This window comes from Sturnus vulgaris, chromosome 2, assembly GCF_052056855.1.
Source record: "Sturnus vulgaris isolate bStuVul1 chromosome 2, bStuVul1.hap1, whole genome shotgun sequence".
NCBI lineage: Eukaryota > Metazoa > Chordata > Aves > Passeriformes > Sturnidae > Sturnus > Sturnus vulgaris.
The window spans coordinates 95,048,875-95,066,593 of NC_142244.1; the positions used below are offsets into that span (position 1 = coordinate 95,048,875).

Below are 17,719 nucleotides of genomic sequence, written 5' to 3' on the forward strand. Positions count from 1 at the left end.
AGTGAGGCACCTATTGAAACTCTTCCAGTCTTGGCTGGAGTTTCTAAGCTCTCTAATGAGAGAAGTGTGGAGCTACTGTGCTGAAAGAGCATTTCCATTATCCCCCTGCAATAAGACATGTTCTTAAGCCCCGAGTGTGTGATCCAGCCACAGCTGAAGCTGATTTGGCTTCTCTTGTACAGCTGGCCCATGAGCCTGGCTCAAAGGCTCTGTAACTGTGTCCTGGGGGATACTGACTTCATTAATGGCAGAAAAGGTCATTGAAAAGCCCACTCCTTGTAGTATGGAGACATTAGAATACCTGAGTATGCCAGCAATACAACACTTTGACTGGACACATGGTTGCTATAGAAAAGGAAAAACTGGTATGAAATAGAGTGCAGTTTTTGCAATTTCCTCTTAACTTCTGCTATGAGTTCCACGCCCTTGTCACTGCTCCTCACCAATTTACAGAATGATGAACATATTAAAAAACTTAATTACTTTATTTTAATGGAGACACTATTTTTCTTTTTCCTCTTAAACAATGTTATTCTTTGGAGTGTTAAAAAGAGTATTTTACCTTCCTGTCCCACCGAGCCAGGGACACCCTGTATGCCCTTGAGGCCTTCAATGCCTGGGAAACCAGGATCACCACCTTCTCCTTTTGGTCCCACACCTCCTCTTATGCCTGGAAAACCACAAAACCAGTATATTCTTTTAATAATATCTATACAACCCTAAGCAAATAAGAATAACATGAACTTGGATACTGAATGATCCTGGTCTTGCACATAAAGACATACCTCTAGTCAGGGTGCTTATATAATCTGGGAGCATGAACAGTTTTTTGGCCAAATGATCATTAAGCTTATTTTTAAAAGTACTCCCCAAATTATGTGGAATATGTCACTGATGTTCAAGTGCACTGCATGTACAGGGAAATTTAATACATTACCTAATAACTCAATCCAAAAGTGACAAGATTTTGCTATCCCACCTTCTATAATCATGGCCTGATAATACTCCTTTTGTCATCAACAGCAAAACAAATTATACAGAAGAAATGTTTACTGGAGTTGCCTGTGATGATGTTTACTGCTATAATGGTACTTCCAGCTGAAGTGGTAAATGTAATACAAACTAATTTCAATAAAGAAAAGATGAACCTCTCCAGGAGCTATCATGAGAGCACAGGTTCAAGAGCCATCAAAATTCCATAGAAAGCTCCCTCTCCTTTCCTCTGGGAACTTCAGTATGTGAAAAGAAATACATTCAGAGAGCAACTGTGAAATTAATACCTGTTAAGCCTGGCACACCAACTTCCCCTTTAAGGCCTGGCATTCCTGGTAAGTTTATAGTATCTCCCCGATCACCTATTTCAAACAAAAATGGAACACATGAGTGGTAAGGTTTTGATTTAAACATCACTTCCTGTTGTTTCGAGGGAACTGCAACTTCAGAGGTAAAATTCGGCAATAATTATCTTTATAGAATAAAAGAGAGGTCAATTAAAGACAGCAAAAAAAGTGTCTAGAACAGCCTCTCTCCTTGCCACTGATGGATTTATCCATGGACAGCACATGTTGCATGAAATGAACAGTTACCCTTTTCATGGCCTTCCACATCTACCATATCATTCTGTAAGACTGTAGAAAAACTCTTTCAGATTGAAGACACACTGAGACCCCTCAGAACTTACTGTTAAGTATTTGGTGGGTGATGAATACAGAGTGCTCAGATAAGAGAACAAACTCACCTATTTCTCCATGTGTGCCAGGAGTACCAAAATGGCCTGAAATCCCTGGAATGCCCTTTTCTCCCTATGATATGATTGAAAACAGGCACCAGTTAGTGAAGATGAGGATTTATCCAACTTTCCAAGCAGCTGACTTTGGAAATACTAAAATAAGACTATTAAATGTACCATTTTTGAGCTTCTGTAGTACTTTTTAGAGTAAGTTGTGAGCAGTCAGTTAATCTAAATCAGTACCAACCAAGGGACAAGTTATGTTTGCAAGGGTTTAAGTCTGAAATTGAGGACATCCTGTTATGCATATACAGCAGCGAGTCCTTGTGCTGGTTTTGGCTGGGGTAGAGTTATTTTATTTCACAGTAGCCAGTACAGAATTGTGTTTTGGATTTGTGCTGGAAACACAGGGATGTTTTCATTCCTACTGAACTGTGCTTACAGAGTCTCAGGTCATTTTTCACTTGTCACCCCAACCCTGCCAGTGAGCAGGCTGGGGGTGGGCAAGGATTTGGGAGGGGACACAGCTGGGACAGCTGATCCCAACTGACCCAACGGGTATCCCACACTCTATGGCCACACTCTTATATGCTCAGCATATAAGGCAGGGGGGACAATGGACTGGGGGGTAACAATGCTTGGGGATGGCTGGGCATCAGCCATTTGGTGGTGGGTAATTGTTTTCATTTGTATCACTTGTCTTTCTTGGGTTTTATATATTTATCGTTGTTTTACTATTAGTATTACTATTACTATTATTACTATTATTACTACTTTTATTATTATTTATTGCTATTGTAGTTTATTTAAATTATAAAACTGTTCTTATCCACAAGTTCTCTCATTTTCACCCTTCCAATTATCTTCTCCCCATCCTGCTGGGGATGTGTGGAGGACCAGGCAGGGTAGGGCTTAGTTTCTGGCCGAGGTTAAACCATAACAGCTCTGAAGTTCTTGGTTAAAAAAAAAATCTTACTGAAACATAAAGGCAAAGAGAACCTGCGAAAGGAACATAGTTTTTGTCCCTCTTAAATAAATGATGTCCATGAGTCTACTGTCAGGCCAGGCCTTTTCTAAGTGCTTATTTCTTCCAGTGTAGCTTCTTTTGCAGCCAGAGTGAATTATAGTGAATTACCCTCTACAAGCTGAGATTCTTAGGCTCTTTTACTGTTAGATAAGTGACAGTGAGTAACTTTGAGCAATGATACCATTAAGTCCCTGGAAAAGAGAAAAGTCAGCCCAACACTGAGAATAATTTTTACCAGCAGCTGTGGCAACAGGATCAAAGAGCTAGAAGGAACCATCTGGGTCATCACTGGCAAAATGCTGGCATATGAAATTTGGATGTCTCACAATGAGAAAAGAAATTAATGAATGTTGCTTAATGAATGTTGGAGGGAGCAGGTAAAAGTATTTTATCTATTCATTCAATGTCGATGACATTTTTATCTTTGCACTGTCATTGTTCAGCAAAATTTCAAGGGGTGAATGCCACTTCCTGAGAAGCTGAATGCCAGCACAAGGACACCCTTATTGCCTCGTGTGCATGAACTCACTCTGACTCCTGTGGTGCCAGGGAAGCCTCTGATGCCAGGAGAACCAGCGGGACCAGGATACCCTTTCACACCTGTCAGCCCTTTCGCGCCAATGTCTCCTTTCACACCAGCCACGTAGCTGGGATACCCAGGGGATCCTGGGGTTCCTGTCTTTCCAGGAAGGCCTGGCATCCCCTTGCTACCTGCAGGCAGGGAAGAAGAAAAATAAGTAAGTGAAGACTGATGTCAGTTGCTTGTGTGTAAGAAGTTTTCCTGCTACTGGCCTTCTCGAAACATGGCACCACAATGTGCTGTACAAGGCACACACACACACACTCACACACACACATCATCCCTCAAAGCTTTCCTTTGGCATGGCTCTGTGAAATGCAGCCAGGAGCTCAGTTTCTGCTGTCAGAGAACTTGTTTGGGGGGCTGCAGCCAAGTGGTACAATGAACAGAGAATATTTAATATGGTAGCTGAGAAAAAGCTGGGAAAAAGAATGATAGTTCTGAATGTGCTTGCCTTGTTTTACTACAACCACTGACCTTTCAAGCCAAATAATCCCTTCGTGCCCCTTTCTCCAGCATCTCCTTTTTCACCTTTAACTTCCATCATCATGCTGGGCATGAGCTTTGGAGGCTCTCCTGGGGGGCCTTGATCCCCACGGTCACCTGAAAGGTAGAAAACCCAACCATGTAACAAAATGCTAGTCAGCAGCACTGTTGGAAAAAGTGAACAGAAGAGTGAATTAGGAAAAAGGAATGACCTTGCACAAGCTACAGAAAATCCACTAACCTGTGTCAATACAACATGGCAGTGGAAGAGTCACACTTAAGAACACATGAAAACTGAGTTAAACTTTTGTACATACAATCTTGGGAGTTGGACCCAGACTCCTGATAGATAATTTATCTCTCAGCAGACCAGTTAGGAATCATGTGTTTATAAAAAAAGCCCCAAAAAGGACATTGGAGAAAGCAAAGTAAAGTAGTTTAGTTCTAGTGAAAAGGAAATTCTCAGTCAAAAAGCCTTGGGCAAAAGAAAGTGTTTGGATTTGTTACCAGTTATAGTGTTCATTTTCTTGATTTTATTGTTACTGGTGATATCAGAAGGTAATGTCCTGAAGAAGGGACCCACATAGACTCTGTGAGTGTCTTTAGTTCTTCATGGGGAACAGAGACAGGCCAGTAACCCAGACTTGTCTCCTGTGATTATACACTGTCTTATATTTCTTTGCCAAGAAGCATATTTGCACTTCTCTTCACAGGGGCTGCTTTCACACTTGTCTTTTGCTGAGACTGTTGCTGGGATCACTGTTCTGCAACCTCTGAATAGCAGACACTTTAAAAAAAAAACCCCAATCTCAGGGTCCCTAGAAAGACCACTGTAGTCTTGCAGCAAAGCATTTATTTATTTATTTATTTATTTAAAAGATTATTGTGTGCAATCAAAAGAGGACTGAGTTACAGTTTTCATGTTGCCAACAATATTACCAGTTGAATGTTTGTGACTTTTAACTACTTAATTTTAACCATTTAATTGTTTGGTTTCCTTAATATTTAACTGTCTTTACAATGCAACTGGAGAAAAATCCAAGTATTCTCCCCCAAACATCTTAAGCTTCCTGGGAAAATGCTCTCTTGACTTCTGCACATGTCCAGAGGTAACACTGTCTAAGTTCAGATGAGTAATAAGATTTTTGTCTCCAGCCTTAAGTGTGTAAAGACGTAACCTTTCACTGAGTCCAAAATCCAGACCTGTTAGCCAGAGGCCCATGTGTCAAATAGGTGGAGGAATGTCTGAGCTAAATTTACCATGTGAAAAATGTGCCTTCGTAGTCTTTATGTCCTTGTAAAATAGTTCTGCAGATGTGAAGAGCAAACACATTAGTACCACCCACAAGCAAATACCTTTGAAGCCACGTGCACCCTGTGAGCCTTTATCTCCCCGAGCCCCAAGTGGGCCAAATTCTCCTTTGATTCCTTTGATGCCTGGTCTTCCTTTTAGGCCTGTCATGCCTTTGAAACCATCAATGCCAGGTGAACCTTTCAAGCCTTTAAGAAAAAAGGGGAAGACAACTGTTACTTCACTCAGATTTCTGCAAACTAGGTACATATGAACCAGCAACACATGACTAAAATGGTATGAAAACTTCAGTGCAGCAGTACCTATTTTTTGGGTGCCTTGATGCCTACAGCAATCTGTGTGACTGGAGCAGGCACTCCAGCTATCTGAGAGGTAGTAGAGCTCCTGAGGTACAGGAGTACATGAACCTGCCTCAACTGGTCAAGAAGAGATGTTGTAGAGATGACCAGAACTTACTGTATTCTCCTGAGAGATCAGTACAACCCCTCTCTTAGAGATGAGCTTGAGATATTACCAAGTTCCACATAAGGTTTGTAGTCAGCCTGGTGTACATGTAGAGATACAAATCATGGGTCTAGGACTGGCTGGTCCTCTCTCACCAGAGATTTCCCTACTTCTCTTCTCTAAACAAGGGAATGCTGTTTCACACGGGTAATGCTAACAAACAGATCTTAATTTCTCTTAAAGGAGAGCTGATCAGTACTCCAGAGCTAGTCTTGTCCTGTCTTTCCAACTGATGAAATTGCAACATGCATTTTTAAGCATGCTTTGTGCTCAGCTTGGCTTCACGTGGAGTTGAACCCTGCTGAAACTCCCTGTGTGCTGTAGGCAATGTGCATTACACCTTTGTGTTTTCTCATGGCTGGCAGGTGAGAATCTCACCATCTCAGCATAAAGTCACCATCGAAGTCTTGTGCCTGGCATTGCTCAGTTCACAGCTCCCAGCTTTAAAATCCTTAAAGTAAATGTTTGGGGAAACATCTCTTAAATTTCACTGAGGACCAATGGGACTAGGACGAGAGCAAGACTTTTAGAGAGAAAACAGTAAATACTGTATGTTTTTAAAAATGAGAAATAAAACAGCCATTGCTCTTCTAAATAGGGCTGCATATCACAAGCTAGCACTGTGCCAAGCCCAACACAGGGGAATACAGGCAGTGATTTTGGAATATATTAGGCACATGATCCTAATTCTGCTGTTTTAAATTGAGGGAGATCAGCAGAGAATATGTCTGGTTCATGTCTGCACAGAACAGCTTTAATCAACCACGGTTTTCAAAGCAGCAGCCCAGAGCTCACCTTTATCTCCTGGAAAGCCATCCATTCCACTTATGCCAGGGGGACCAGTCACACCACGTATACCTGGTAATCCTGTGAGACCCATGTCACCTTTGTCACCAGACAGACCTTTCAGGCCCACGGGGCCAGGAAAACCTTGCTCACCATCTTCTCCCCTAGCACCAGGTGGACCTGTCATGTAAATGTGAGAACAGGGAGAGTGAAAGAGGTTTGGACATAGATGATGATTTCATATAAGGTAGCTCAAGAAGGAGAAAACTGCTACCAACTTCATATTGAAGGGGGAAAATTAGGATTTTTTTCATCAAAGAATTGCAAAAATGATTGTAAAGATAAAGTAGCTCATCAACATGAACCAGCATTGCTATCAGTTTCGTTCCACACCCACTTGCAACAGGACCTTCCCCTTGTCTTTAATTTAAGAATTAAGCCCCTTTTCCATAAGCCTACCCTCATTTGGTGTCTCCCTTTTCCCAGCTGCCAGCAGCCAGCTCTGACATAACTTGGTAGGTGGATATAGAAAGAAAAGCAGCAGCTCTGCCTGTAAAGATCATCCCCAAACTTAACTGTCTGCTGTGGAAACCATACACATGCCCTACCACAGAGGACTAGCAAGAGGAATGGTACAGGATTACTTTCTCACCAAGAGGTCCTTGGGAGCCAGGCCCACCATCTGGCCCACGGTTTCCTGGTGGACCAGGGAATCCTTGTGTTCCTGGTATTCCTGGTAATCCCATCAAACCAGGGAGACCTTGTGGCCCTGGATCTCCTTTGGCTCCTGGCAAACCTGGGCTACCATCCGCTCCTAAAAGACCAAAATCATGCATTAGAGAGTGTCATGCACAGACAACATGTTTTTATATATTTCTTCTGTGTACACCCTAGGCTTCCAAGGTATGTTTTTCCTTTGAAAATTCAGTGAGAACTGGAAAAGCAAATTAAAGGGCTGGTCTTTAGATTTAAAATAATTGACTTACCAGCAGTGATTTCAATATTTGCATCAGATAGGTTGATTGACTCTTTCAAATGAATGGGAATGATTTGGCACCATGTGGATATACATGCAGGTCTCTTTCAATTTTAATCCCAATCTTTCTATTTTGATCCAAATAATTCTGTTATTCCTGATCTCTCTGTCACATATATCTTAGTAAGAACTGAATCAAGCAGCTGACTGAACCACTGAAATAATGCTATGTATCTTTTCTAAAATGTTATAGGCAGGAAAAGTAACATTTAAGACAGATGGTGAGATCTGTGTCATTGTTTAGAAATTTTCGTAGGTTGTTACAAGACATTGCTGTAAGACTGATACAAATTCCTAAGCAAAAAGGCCCTAATTTTACATGACTTAATGCACTGGGTGAAAAATTATGTCTCTGCCATATACAAGCAAAATGGGTGTTAAGTTTTACAACATAATGCCTGCTTTTCATTCAGCTTGGAGAAGCAGCAGCCTACAAATAGTATGTGGCATTTAAAATCCAGGTCAAGTGGATCTCCTTTTCTTTATTCAGGTTTTACATCAGTGTAGGTCTATTGGCTTGACTGTAGTCAAGCTTCATAATTGTGGTCACTAAATATGGGTTTTCTAAAAAACAGCATTCAGGCTTTAGTTTGGTATTCTTAGTGAAGTGGCAAAGGTGATATAAAGGAATCCCTATTCATTCCATGTAAAATTAAAAATATTCACACTTGTAGAAAAATTCACATGCTATCTGGAGCCATTCTGTCATAACTGTAAATAAATCAAGAACAGACAAACTAGTAATGCTTTTTATTTTCACTGTATTTTTTACTACTGAAAACTTAGTTCTACAAAAATGCTTAAAAAGAGGGTGCAAATCACACTATATTTTTTGTTTTTAAACAAAATTGGATTTCGCCCCCTTTTCAGAGATGTTAGTGATGTTTTCTGCCTTTTCTCAAACTTGTTAAGGGCCACAGAGCTGCTTTCATCCCTTTCCTTCACTCTGGGGCTCTACTGCAGGTGAAACCAGCTCTTCTCACTTCAAATAACTCTGAGAAGATGATGCTCTTCTTTATTTACATCAAAAATCATAAGAAGGATATCCAAAACTAGTTCCTGTGACAAACCTTGCTTTAAGCTAGCCACACAATTACTACTCCTTTCTCAGTTCCACATAGGGGAAGGGGTAATCAACAGTCCTAAATTTAATTATTTGTCCCAATGCAATTGAAATGGTGTAGCAGGGTATCCTAAATTCCCACATGTGCTTTTGAAAGTTCTTCACGGAGTTCAGAGAGTGAAAAAATCAGATTTTGTAGAGAAACTCTGAGTTCTGCAGGGATTTTAGGGTGTATTTTATGGTCTTTGAAATAACAAACTAAAATTAGCACCCTGAAGTTATGAATAAGTATATAATATTATCTTTTTCTAATTTTTGAGTGCCCAAGGACTGACAAGTTAAAATAGCATATTAGCCGTTAACCTACGTCCTCTTAGTTAAATTTTACAAATTCAGCACTTCTGCAATGTGCTGATCAGCAAAGCCATGCAATACCCAGACATCTTCTGGTGTGGGAAAAAGTCTTAGTATTATTGCTGTATGTAAGTGAAAAGTCAGGATAATATCAACACCTCCATTCCCTTAACTACAGTGAAAAAAAATTAGCAGTACATCTGAAAGCGACAAAGATGAGCAAAGTTTGGTTCTCTGGTGTCCTAGTGTAATTGATTTCATGTAGAGCAGTGTGAAGGACAGCTCAACATAAGCAATGGATCTCCAGAAGGTGTTCAGAGGAGCCAGGCATGTTGGCAACAGCTGACACAGAAGTGGAAAGAATGGGAGATCATCAGGCACTGGGAATTGACAGTGAGGACACCAGTACCTCTGACACATCCCACCATGGTCTCTTACTACTCTCACATCCCTGCAGGTTGGCTGCATTTGTCTCACACTTACACAAACCTTTCTTTATTTGAAGAAGTTGTTACCTCTAGCTCCTGGTACTCCTTGATCTCCTGGGGCACCTTTCAGCCCTGGGAAGCCAGGCAGGCCGGCATCCCCCCGGGAACCTGCTGCTGCTCCTAAAACGTCACCAGGAAGGCCCTTCGGTCCTGGTGCTCCTGGAGCTCCCGATTTTCCTGTAAGGCCTGGGTGTCCCTGCAGTCCAGGTAGACCATTTGGGCCTCTGTCTCCCCTGGGTCCAGTAAAACCTATAAATAAAACAGAGACTAGGCATCACAGAGTTCTCTACAAATGTTGGAATTCAAATCCTAGATATACCATCATGATGTCCCCATTAGCACAAATGACAAGGTAAAGGCTTCTTGTGAACTGGAAAACTGGAGCTGGACTGAAGGTTAAGCCCAAGCATTGGTGAAAGATAGCATGGAAAACTGCAGAGAATTGTTCCCTGTTGCCTGGAAGCCGTATGGGAGCCCTAATTTAGCAATTAGAACACTCTGTACAGCTTACTGGGGGAGACAGAGCTTCATGGTCCTGCCCTGTGCTGCACAAGCCATGTTTTATCATCACCAGCAATGATGATAACATCAGAGCCTGTTTTATGATGCACCCCTTGTCTGCTGACCAGGACATGCATCAGCCCTTCTTTTGCTTTCTCTGTTGCTACTACAGATGCTGTAGACTTGTCTAGAGAACACTGTGCTGCCTGAGGGCAAAGCACCACCTGGCACCGGATTTGGGAAAGTCTGCAGCACTTCAGAATCTTTGAAATCAGATAACTCAAAAAAATTTCCAGAGAGCTCATAAATTAAGTTGCATCAAATGCTTCTGGAATGGGGTACAGAAAAAAAACCCAAACAACTCATCACTCATTTCTCTGACCAAATAAACTTGGTCAACCACAGGGAAGTGGTATTTTCTGGAGATAATTCCTGTAATTCTTGCTGAACTGACTGATGATTTGTGAACATCCACACCCTCTGCAGCTAACACGTGCATGCCACTGCATGGTCACATGTGCAGTGCTACACACAGGGACTCATTTATACTAATGTTGAAAAGAATTAAATGAAAGTACTATTACTATTATTTTCTTCCTTTCTGTATCATCATTATGAGTATAATGATGGAAAAAATGTGAGTAAACTTGGAATCTAAAATACCTTTTTATTGAATTTCTTTATGAGAATTTCATTAATTTTTACCATCACATTTATAATTTTGAACAATAAAGATGATTTTAAAAGGTTAGCATGTATGAAATTTTTCATCATTATGGAAGTTGCAAGAAATACTTCTGGATTTGAAAAGCAGTATTTTTGTCTAATGGCTTATTGATTCAATGTAGAAGGGAAGATAAGTGAAAATGTACCAAGAATCAGGTATTTGTGTTTAAGTGACTGCAGTAAAAAGGTCAAAAATATATAAAGAATGACTAATTATTTCAAGATACCTGGAGGACCTGGAAATCCTTCCCGACCTGGATCACCTCGTGTACCATTTAGCCCTGGGAAACCCATTGGACCTGGATCACCTGGGAATCCTCTTGCACCTTTTGCACCTAAATGATATAAAATAAAGTATCAAAGTGTGATCTGAACAAACAAAACAGAAAGGTGCATATAGTGAAAAAAAGGTAGTAGTAAATATCAGATGAAACCTTAAAAAAATTAATGGGGCTATACCATAGCTCTTTAGAAGTATTCAAGATCCCAAAACATGGACCAAAAATCTAGGTTAAGTGCTTTTACAAACATGGATTAACCTGACTTAAAGACTAATGATATGGAGACTACTAGGGTAAAGATAATTAGTTTCACAGACTTTTGGAGCTTTCCAATATTTTGTAAATTAAGGCTTTTAGATTAAGGTCAAAAGGCAATGTCAAAAAAGAATGTTCACAGAAATGGGCACAGATGAGATGCTGTAGGAGGAAAAAAAAAATTCCTTTCCCTGATAAACTGATCACAGAACAAGAGCAGACTGGTTTAGATAACTAAGAAGCAGAAATGTAAGGCTAAAGGTTAGATCTAATAATCCCTCAAAATGAATACAAATTAACTAGCCTACTTACTATATTTGTAACATTACAGGTTTAGAGATTCCCTAGTAAAAGAAAGGATGTGCCCTGAAAACAAAGGATGTGCCAGTTCTTCTGGCACTGACCTCTTGTTCACAGTGATTTTTCTCCTGACAGCTAAAATGATACCTCGCTTCCCTGTGATACAGTATTTGACATTTCAGTAAGGGCAAATACTACTTTCTTTTAACATCTCAAAACCTGCAAGCATTTTGTAGGATTCCTTTGTTATGTTTCAAAAATTGTATATTTTTTCCATGCAATAGTTTTATTACATGAGTCTCATTAATTCACTGTATTGCAGGATCAAGGTTTTTTGGTAAAGTTCTTTGAAAATAATTCCCGTTGAATGCATTGTTCCCCTACCCTCCCCAGCACTTTGAACTTCCTAAATCCCCAGCTCAGACTTGAAGGTCAACAACGTACTTCAACATTTAAAATGTAGTTGCTTAGCATCACCATGACTTACAGCTCATTTATTCATTACTGAAAGCAAGTTTCTCTTCACCCCTAACTACGACAAACCAAGGAAAATATAACTTAGATTTTGATGCTTTTTTCCACTTCAGTTTTTTGAAATTTAGAGTATGACAGTGAGAAGGATCTGTCACAGTCCTCCATGGAAGGCTTTTATCACCCTGCTCTCAGAGGACAGGATTTGCCTTGTGAGGTGTGCAGTCAGCTCTGAGAGACCTCAGTACACTCTCTAGCACTAAACCTGCAGACTCCAAATACTCTTACTTGCATGTGGAGAATAGCAAAGGGGATGTTCTTTCTGCCTTCTGCTTTGTGGCTGACACTCATTAGCAAAGACAGGCTGAGCTCAGGAATGGTGAAGTCATTTGGGCTCCACACTGCTTAGATCTCTCTGGCAGGGTCAGGTTAAGGCTGTGTTCCAATGTAATTTCTAAAACTTGCTGTCTGCTAAGGCTCAGTTATAATCAATATGACAAGACACCCTTCAAGTGTAGTGTATGTGAGAAATAAAATATGGTAAAGGCAAAACATTACCTGTGGCTCCTGGCACTCCTGGCCTTCCTTGGGATCCCTTTGGTGGCCTTACACAGCCTGCACCTGCAAAAAAACCCCAAGTTAGTCTCACTATATGTGCTCCTATGATGCCTCTCCATGTCTCTGGTCCTGTAGTTGAGACAATTTCATTAAAACAGGTGAAGGAAATTAACAAGCAAACTCCTAATTTGAAAATAATTTTTATTCTTTATTAAAAAACCACTGGCTTATGGGTGGCATTTTCAGGGGAGCACTCAAGCTGATCTCCACCCCATGAGCTGCTCTTCTGCCTGTTTACAGGGGCTATGGTGGCAGGTCCAGTTGGACCAGCATGGGAAGGGTAGTCCAGCCTCATGGATGACTGTATTTTTCAGAATAAGAGAAACACTTTGCTTCTCTATGGGTGATTTATACCTGTGAAGCAATCAAGTCAATTTTTGCAAAAATTGAAGGGTTTTTTCTTATATGTCACATTGCACTGAAAATCTTCACTCAGAATTCTTCTTTAAAAAAAGCTGCTAAAATTTTCTTGGGCACCTAATTTCTCGTACTTTTTTTATAGATTGCACAGTAATCATACAATAAACACTCCGGAGTGATGAAATAAAGAATCTCTGAATTTTAGAGCTAAAAGTGCAATAATTTTAGAAAATGTTCAATTTGATTAATTTAGTTTAGAGCTACGTAGAATATATGCACAGTTATTTGTGACCTAAAGTTCAAATAATTTATAACCAAGAGCATCCAAAGCAGTAATCAGGAAAAAAGTATTGACCCACAAAAGCAGCATAATACTAAAAAGATATTCAAGCCATTTGCACGTCCAGTACCTGACCATATTGGCTCGGTTGCATCTCCTCTAGGAAAGTCTTCAGTGACCTGCCCACAGTCTGTGAGCAAAGAATTAGAAAACACAGTTATTTAAAAGAGAAAAATTGAAAAAAGACAAAAATGTTCTCAATTCTAACCAAAATGCCTGTAAGACCAGCAGATAATGTATTCTCTTATATATTATGCACTCATACCATGCAAATTATTTGCTGTAACATACTGAACACTCTATCCACATTGATTGGTCCAGGCTTAAAACCTATCCTGTCCAGCTTAGGAGGCTGTCCCACGCACTGGGTAAGGTTGACATGTGCTTGCTTTAGCTTGAATATTCTGCCAGGCTTCTCAAAGTGGAGGAATAAAACTCTGAGCCTGAGCTCTTCTGAATGTAGCCCTGGCATTGCTATGCTTGGAAGGGACTTGAAAAGCTGCAGAAATACTATGAGGAGCTCTGGAGGAATGGAAACATGATTTTCTCTGGTCAATTAAAAGATTGTGTTGGGTGGGAAAAATCAGAGAAAACCACCTGTGGGATTTCCAATGGCAGGACATTGCTCCATTGCCTCTAACTGCTTTAAACCAGAAAAATGTTACTTGCTGGCACTAACACATTAATTTATGCTATTTCAATACCTGACATGAAACTACTGGGACTTCTGAAGTATCTCTTTTAAGATTTCTGGACAATACAAACATTTCCTTTTACTTCACATAACCCCCACCAAGTTCTCCCTTTTCAACAGTGTGCTGGACAAATGCTGCACACGACTCAGTGCAGATCTCCCATGGCTCTGATGTAACACAGAATGGTGTCTCTTACCTAGTTGGCCAGGCTCCCCTGGCAGACCAGGCAGACCTGGAGCTCCTGGGTTTCCAGATTGTCCTTGGTCACCTGGAGGACCCCGGAACCCTTTTGGACCTGGAAATCCTTCACCTGGCAGGCCTGCTTCTCCTGGAAAGCCCTTTGGACCTAATTCACCTGGATAACCAGGATCACCAGGGAAACCTCTGATAGCATCACCCTGTGGGAAGTGAATGGAGGTGGTCACTTCTGACTTTGCTCAGACACAAATGCAACTCCAACAGTTGAACTACTCTCATGAATAACATCTTATAGGCAGTCATTTCTCAAGTGTTGCATCCCAGCTCTTTAAATCAACATTGAAAATAAAGTATTTTTGAAATAATTTGACTTCAATGTAGACCACATGGTAGTAAGGGCATGAGAGAAATGCTCCTTGACAGAACATTCCCCTAAAAATGCTGGCCCATGAAAAAGCACTTGGGCAATATGAATCAGCATTGTGGAGAGGCTCCTGGTCCTTCCTGAAAAGCTGTAAGTGGTTTTGGGGACACCAAATGCATTGTTAGAGATGTTCTGTTGTGGCATTTACATCTGAGAAAAGCTGACATAAAAATGCATCCAAAAGATTATTTTCTCTGTCTGCAATCCTAGTGATATTTCTACACTCCTGAATCAACATTTTACAAACATCATTAGAGAATGCCCTTCTATCTTTAGAAGCAACATAAAGTACCATCTGCACTGGTAGGAAAAGTACTGTGGTCTAGAGTGCCTAGTATAGCTCTTGCCCATCTTCAAATATGATATATGAACATCCCAGTGGTTCAAAATATAATTTATGATGGGCCACAGGAATTCTTCTTGCAAGGTATTTAATTTTGGCCATAGAAGGAAGTTAGAAAAAGAACAAAGACTACATGTCCAATTTCTAAATAGCTACAGTTAGGTGAGTTGCAGTCAAGCAATATGATGACATAATGTAATTTTAAGGACATAAAATTGCAGAAAATTTTGCTTTTCTTCAACACAGTTGTACCAAAGCTATTGAAGTTTAGTCACAAAGAATCTCAGACTATGCTAGAAGGAGTCACTAATAAACCATACACTACCACTTGTTTAAGCAAAATGAAAATAAAAAAATAATAAATAGAAAATAAAAATAATGAAAAAAATAATAAATAAGAAATAAAAACCCTGAGAGTTAACCTGATGCTTAATTTATCAATAACCAGCAAACCCAGTCTAGTTTTGCATCATTATCTGTGCAGGAAGGACAGGCTGGTGATCATAACCCCTCAGAAATAAGAGCATTAGTAACTGGGTGTGGTGTATTTGCTGCTTACCGGAAGGCCAGGCTGTCCTGGCAAACCATCTAATCCATCTCTGCCTGGGAAACCATCTTCACCACTGATTCCAGGCAGCCCAGGATCTCCTCGGATTCCTTTGGTGCCTAAAGAAGACCTTCCATTGTGAGACCAATCTTTCACTAATACTATAAATAACAGGAAAACACAGGTGATAAGAATTTTCACTCTACCTTTCGTAGTTATGTGTAAAGAGTCTCCTTTTTCGCCTTTCCGTCCAGGAAATCCAGCTGGACCCGAAAATCCCTGGTGTTACACACATTGTAAAAAGCCCAAAACAAACCAGAATTTCTTAGAAATAAGTATCAAGATTTGCATTTCTACTGCCCTGCTTAAAAAAAAAAAAAAAGCCTCCTTAAATTTTACTGTTTTCCCGTTACTTTCTGTGAGTGATTTTCTCTTCAGTAATCCCATTCCTGTGCAGAACCTTTATTAATATGTTCTAACTAGGGACCAAGGTTTCTATGGCATGGTAGAGGAGAATCTGCATGAGGATGGATTGGGACACGTGGCTTTCCATGAGTCCTGCAGGTCACTGCTGCTGCAGAACTGCACTGGAGAAAACATGGTGAATTACTCAGTGTTAGCCACTAAAGAAAATGCCCTAAGCAACTCCTTGCTGCCTTGGAAAAAACCTTAGGGTTCTACTGACGTGCAGTTCCTCCTGTGCACTGCTCCCAAGGAGAACAACCTTGCAGCTGGCAGTGACTGTGATTCACAGCACTGTCCTGGGGCTGAAAAGTAGCACCACCTTCATTTATTGATCAGACAAGGACCTGGGCACAGAGGGATTAAGTGATCAAATCACTTAATCAAATCACAGACCTGCGGGTAGGTTTTGGTTAGAAGGGAGGGCTGGAGGTCTCTGGCCCAGCCCAGCATTTGGGGTGGGTTGCTCAGGACCTTGCCTAGCCATGCACTGAAAATCCCCAAGGAGGGAAACCTTCTCTCAGGCAAAGATAAACTGTGGTGAAGCTAAAAACCAGGCTCTGGCATTCTTGATTCCTTGGCATAATGCTGGAACCTTCTCCTGAACAGCCCATCTGAAAGAGGAATTTCTAGCTGCTGGCCAAGAGCATTGCAATCACAGAACGAAATCTAAATTCATGGTAGGTGCCAAGGCCCAGAGGTTACAGAGTCATTTACTAGTTACTGTTTCATGTTAGCTTTAGATCTGAATAATTACACTCATGCTCACTAAAATATAAATTGTGCATGTTAGGTTTTCCTCAGCTACCTCTGACTGAATTCCAGGGCAGACACTGAATGAAAGGGATGTACCTGATAAATTTATTTTTTGTTCGAAATAACTCTATATTTTGCTGAAATACTGCTGTGCCAAACATTATTTTAAAGTTTGTCTTCGGCACCACTGTATTTTATTGACACTTTGGGTGAAAAGCATGTGTAAAAACTGTATCTCAGCTGCAGGTCACCACAACAATACAGGTTTGCACTTCTGTTAGTCAAGACTGAGATTAGTTTTGATTATAAGCATTCTGCTTTACCTGGGACATATTTGAAAACTGCATTTTAATGGTGAGTGAAGCCAATCTGTACTCCATGGTAAAGTTGTTACTTTTGGAAATTGATTTTTTTCAGGGCAAAATAAGTCTCAGAACTTAAAATAATGCTGAATTACTGCATTAACACTGCACTAACAGCATGATCTTCACATTGCTATTTTTTTGTTCTCAAGATTTAGTTGTTATGTATAATACAATTTGGCACAGAGGTATTTTAAAAATATTTTACAGCTGATTCTAATTTCTCTTCCTCCACAGGAAAAAAATCCTTTGGGATGAAACTTTATTTTCATCAAACTGACACAGATCTCATCAAGATTAATTGCATTTTTCATCCACATATGTAGCTTGTAGAACATGCTTAAAGAACTATGGAGTGATTTTTGCCCCAGAATATGGACCAACAATATGTAAGCTAAATTATTTTATTTTTTTAATTTGCTGTGCTGTGCCTGTACATGTTTATACTTATCTCTATTCTACAGTAAGTTAAATTCTGGGAGGAAAACTCTCAAAAGCAAAAAGCCTTGTAGAACTTAAAAAGTTTTAACCAAAGTATCAAGATTAAATTTTTGGAAATATTTCTATCAATTTTTTCATGACTTCTAGGAAGTATAGCTTTTCATAAAAGTATTTTGAATTTTCACCAAAAAAAATCTACCTTTTCTGCTTTTTTTTATACACCTATAATAAAGTCAATTTTTAATTCTAAAAAAATCCCAATAGCTCACGTCTC

At 40.1% G+C, this 17,719-nt stretch overlaps 1 protein-coding gene across 1 annotated transcript in view; it reads right to left on the bottom strand.

Annotated features, from left to right (window-relative positions):
- COL4A2 (collagen type IV alpha 2 chain) overlaps window positions 1-17,719 on the bottom strand; it is a 137,842-nt gene that overhangs the window by 13,074 nt on the left and 107,049 nt on the right. Inside the window, exons 19-33 of the mRNA XM_088159341.1 lie at window positions 15,631-15,703; window positions 15,437-15,543; window positions 14,109-14,310; window positions 13,288-13,347; window positions 12,458-12,520; window positions 10,820-10,927; window positions 9,393-9,614; window positions 7,077-7,238; window positions 6,434-6,604; window positions 5,179-5,322; window positions 3,814-3,939; window positions 3,286-3,467; window positions 1,739-1,802; window positions 1,281-1,355; window positions 563-670 (exon numbers count right to left, since the gene is read on the bottom strand). Coding sequence (XP_088015467.1) covers window positions 563-670; window positions 1,281-1,355; window positions 1,739-1,802; window positions 3,286-3,467; window positions 3,814-3,939; window positions 5,179-5,322; window positions 6,434-6,604; window positions 7,077-7,238; window positions 9,393-9,614; window positions 10,820-10,927; window positions 12,458-12,520; window positions 13,288-13,347; window positions 14,109-14,310; window positions 15,437-15,543; window positions 15,631-15,703 — 1,867 coding nt within the window. The remainder of the gene's footprint in view (window positions 1-562; window positions 671-1,280; window positions 1,356-1,738; window positions 1,803-3,285; window positions 3,468-3,813; window positions 3,940-5,178; window positions 5,323-6,433; window positions 6,605-7,076; window positions 7,239-9,392; window positions 9,615-10,819; window positions 10,928-12,457; window positions 12,521-13,287; window positions 13,348-14,108; window positions 14,311-15,436; window positions 15,544-15,630; window positions 15,704-17,719) is intronic.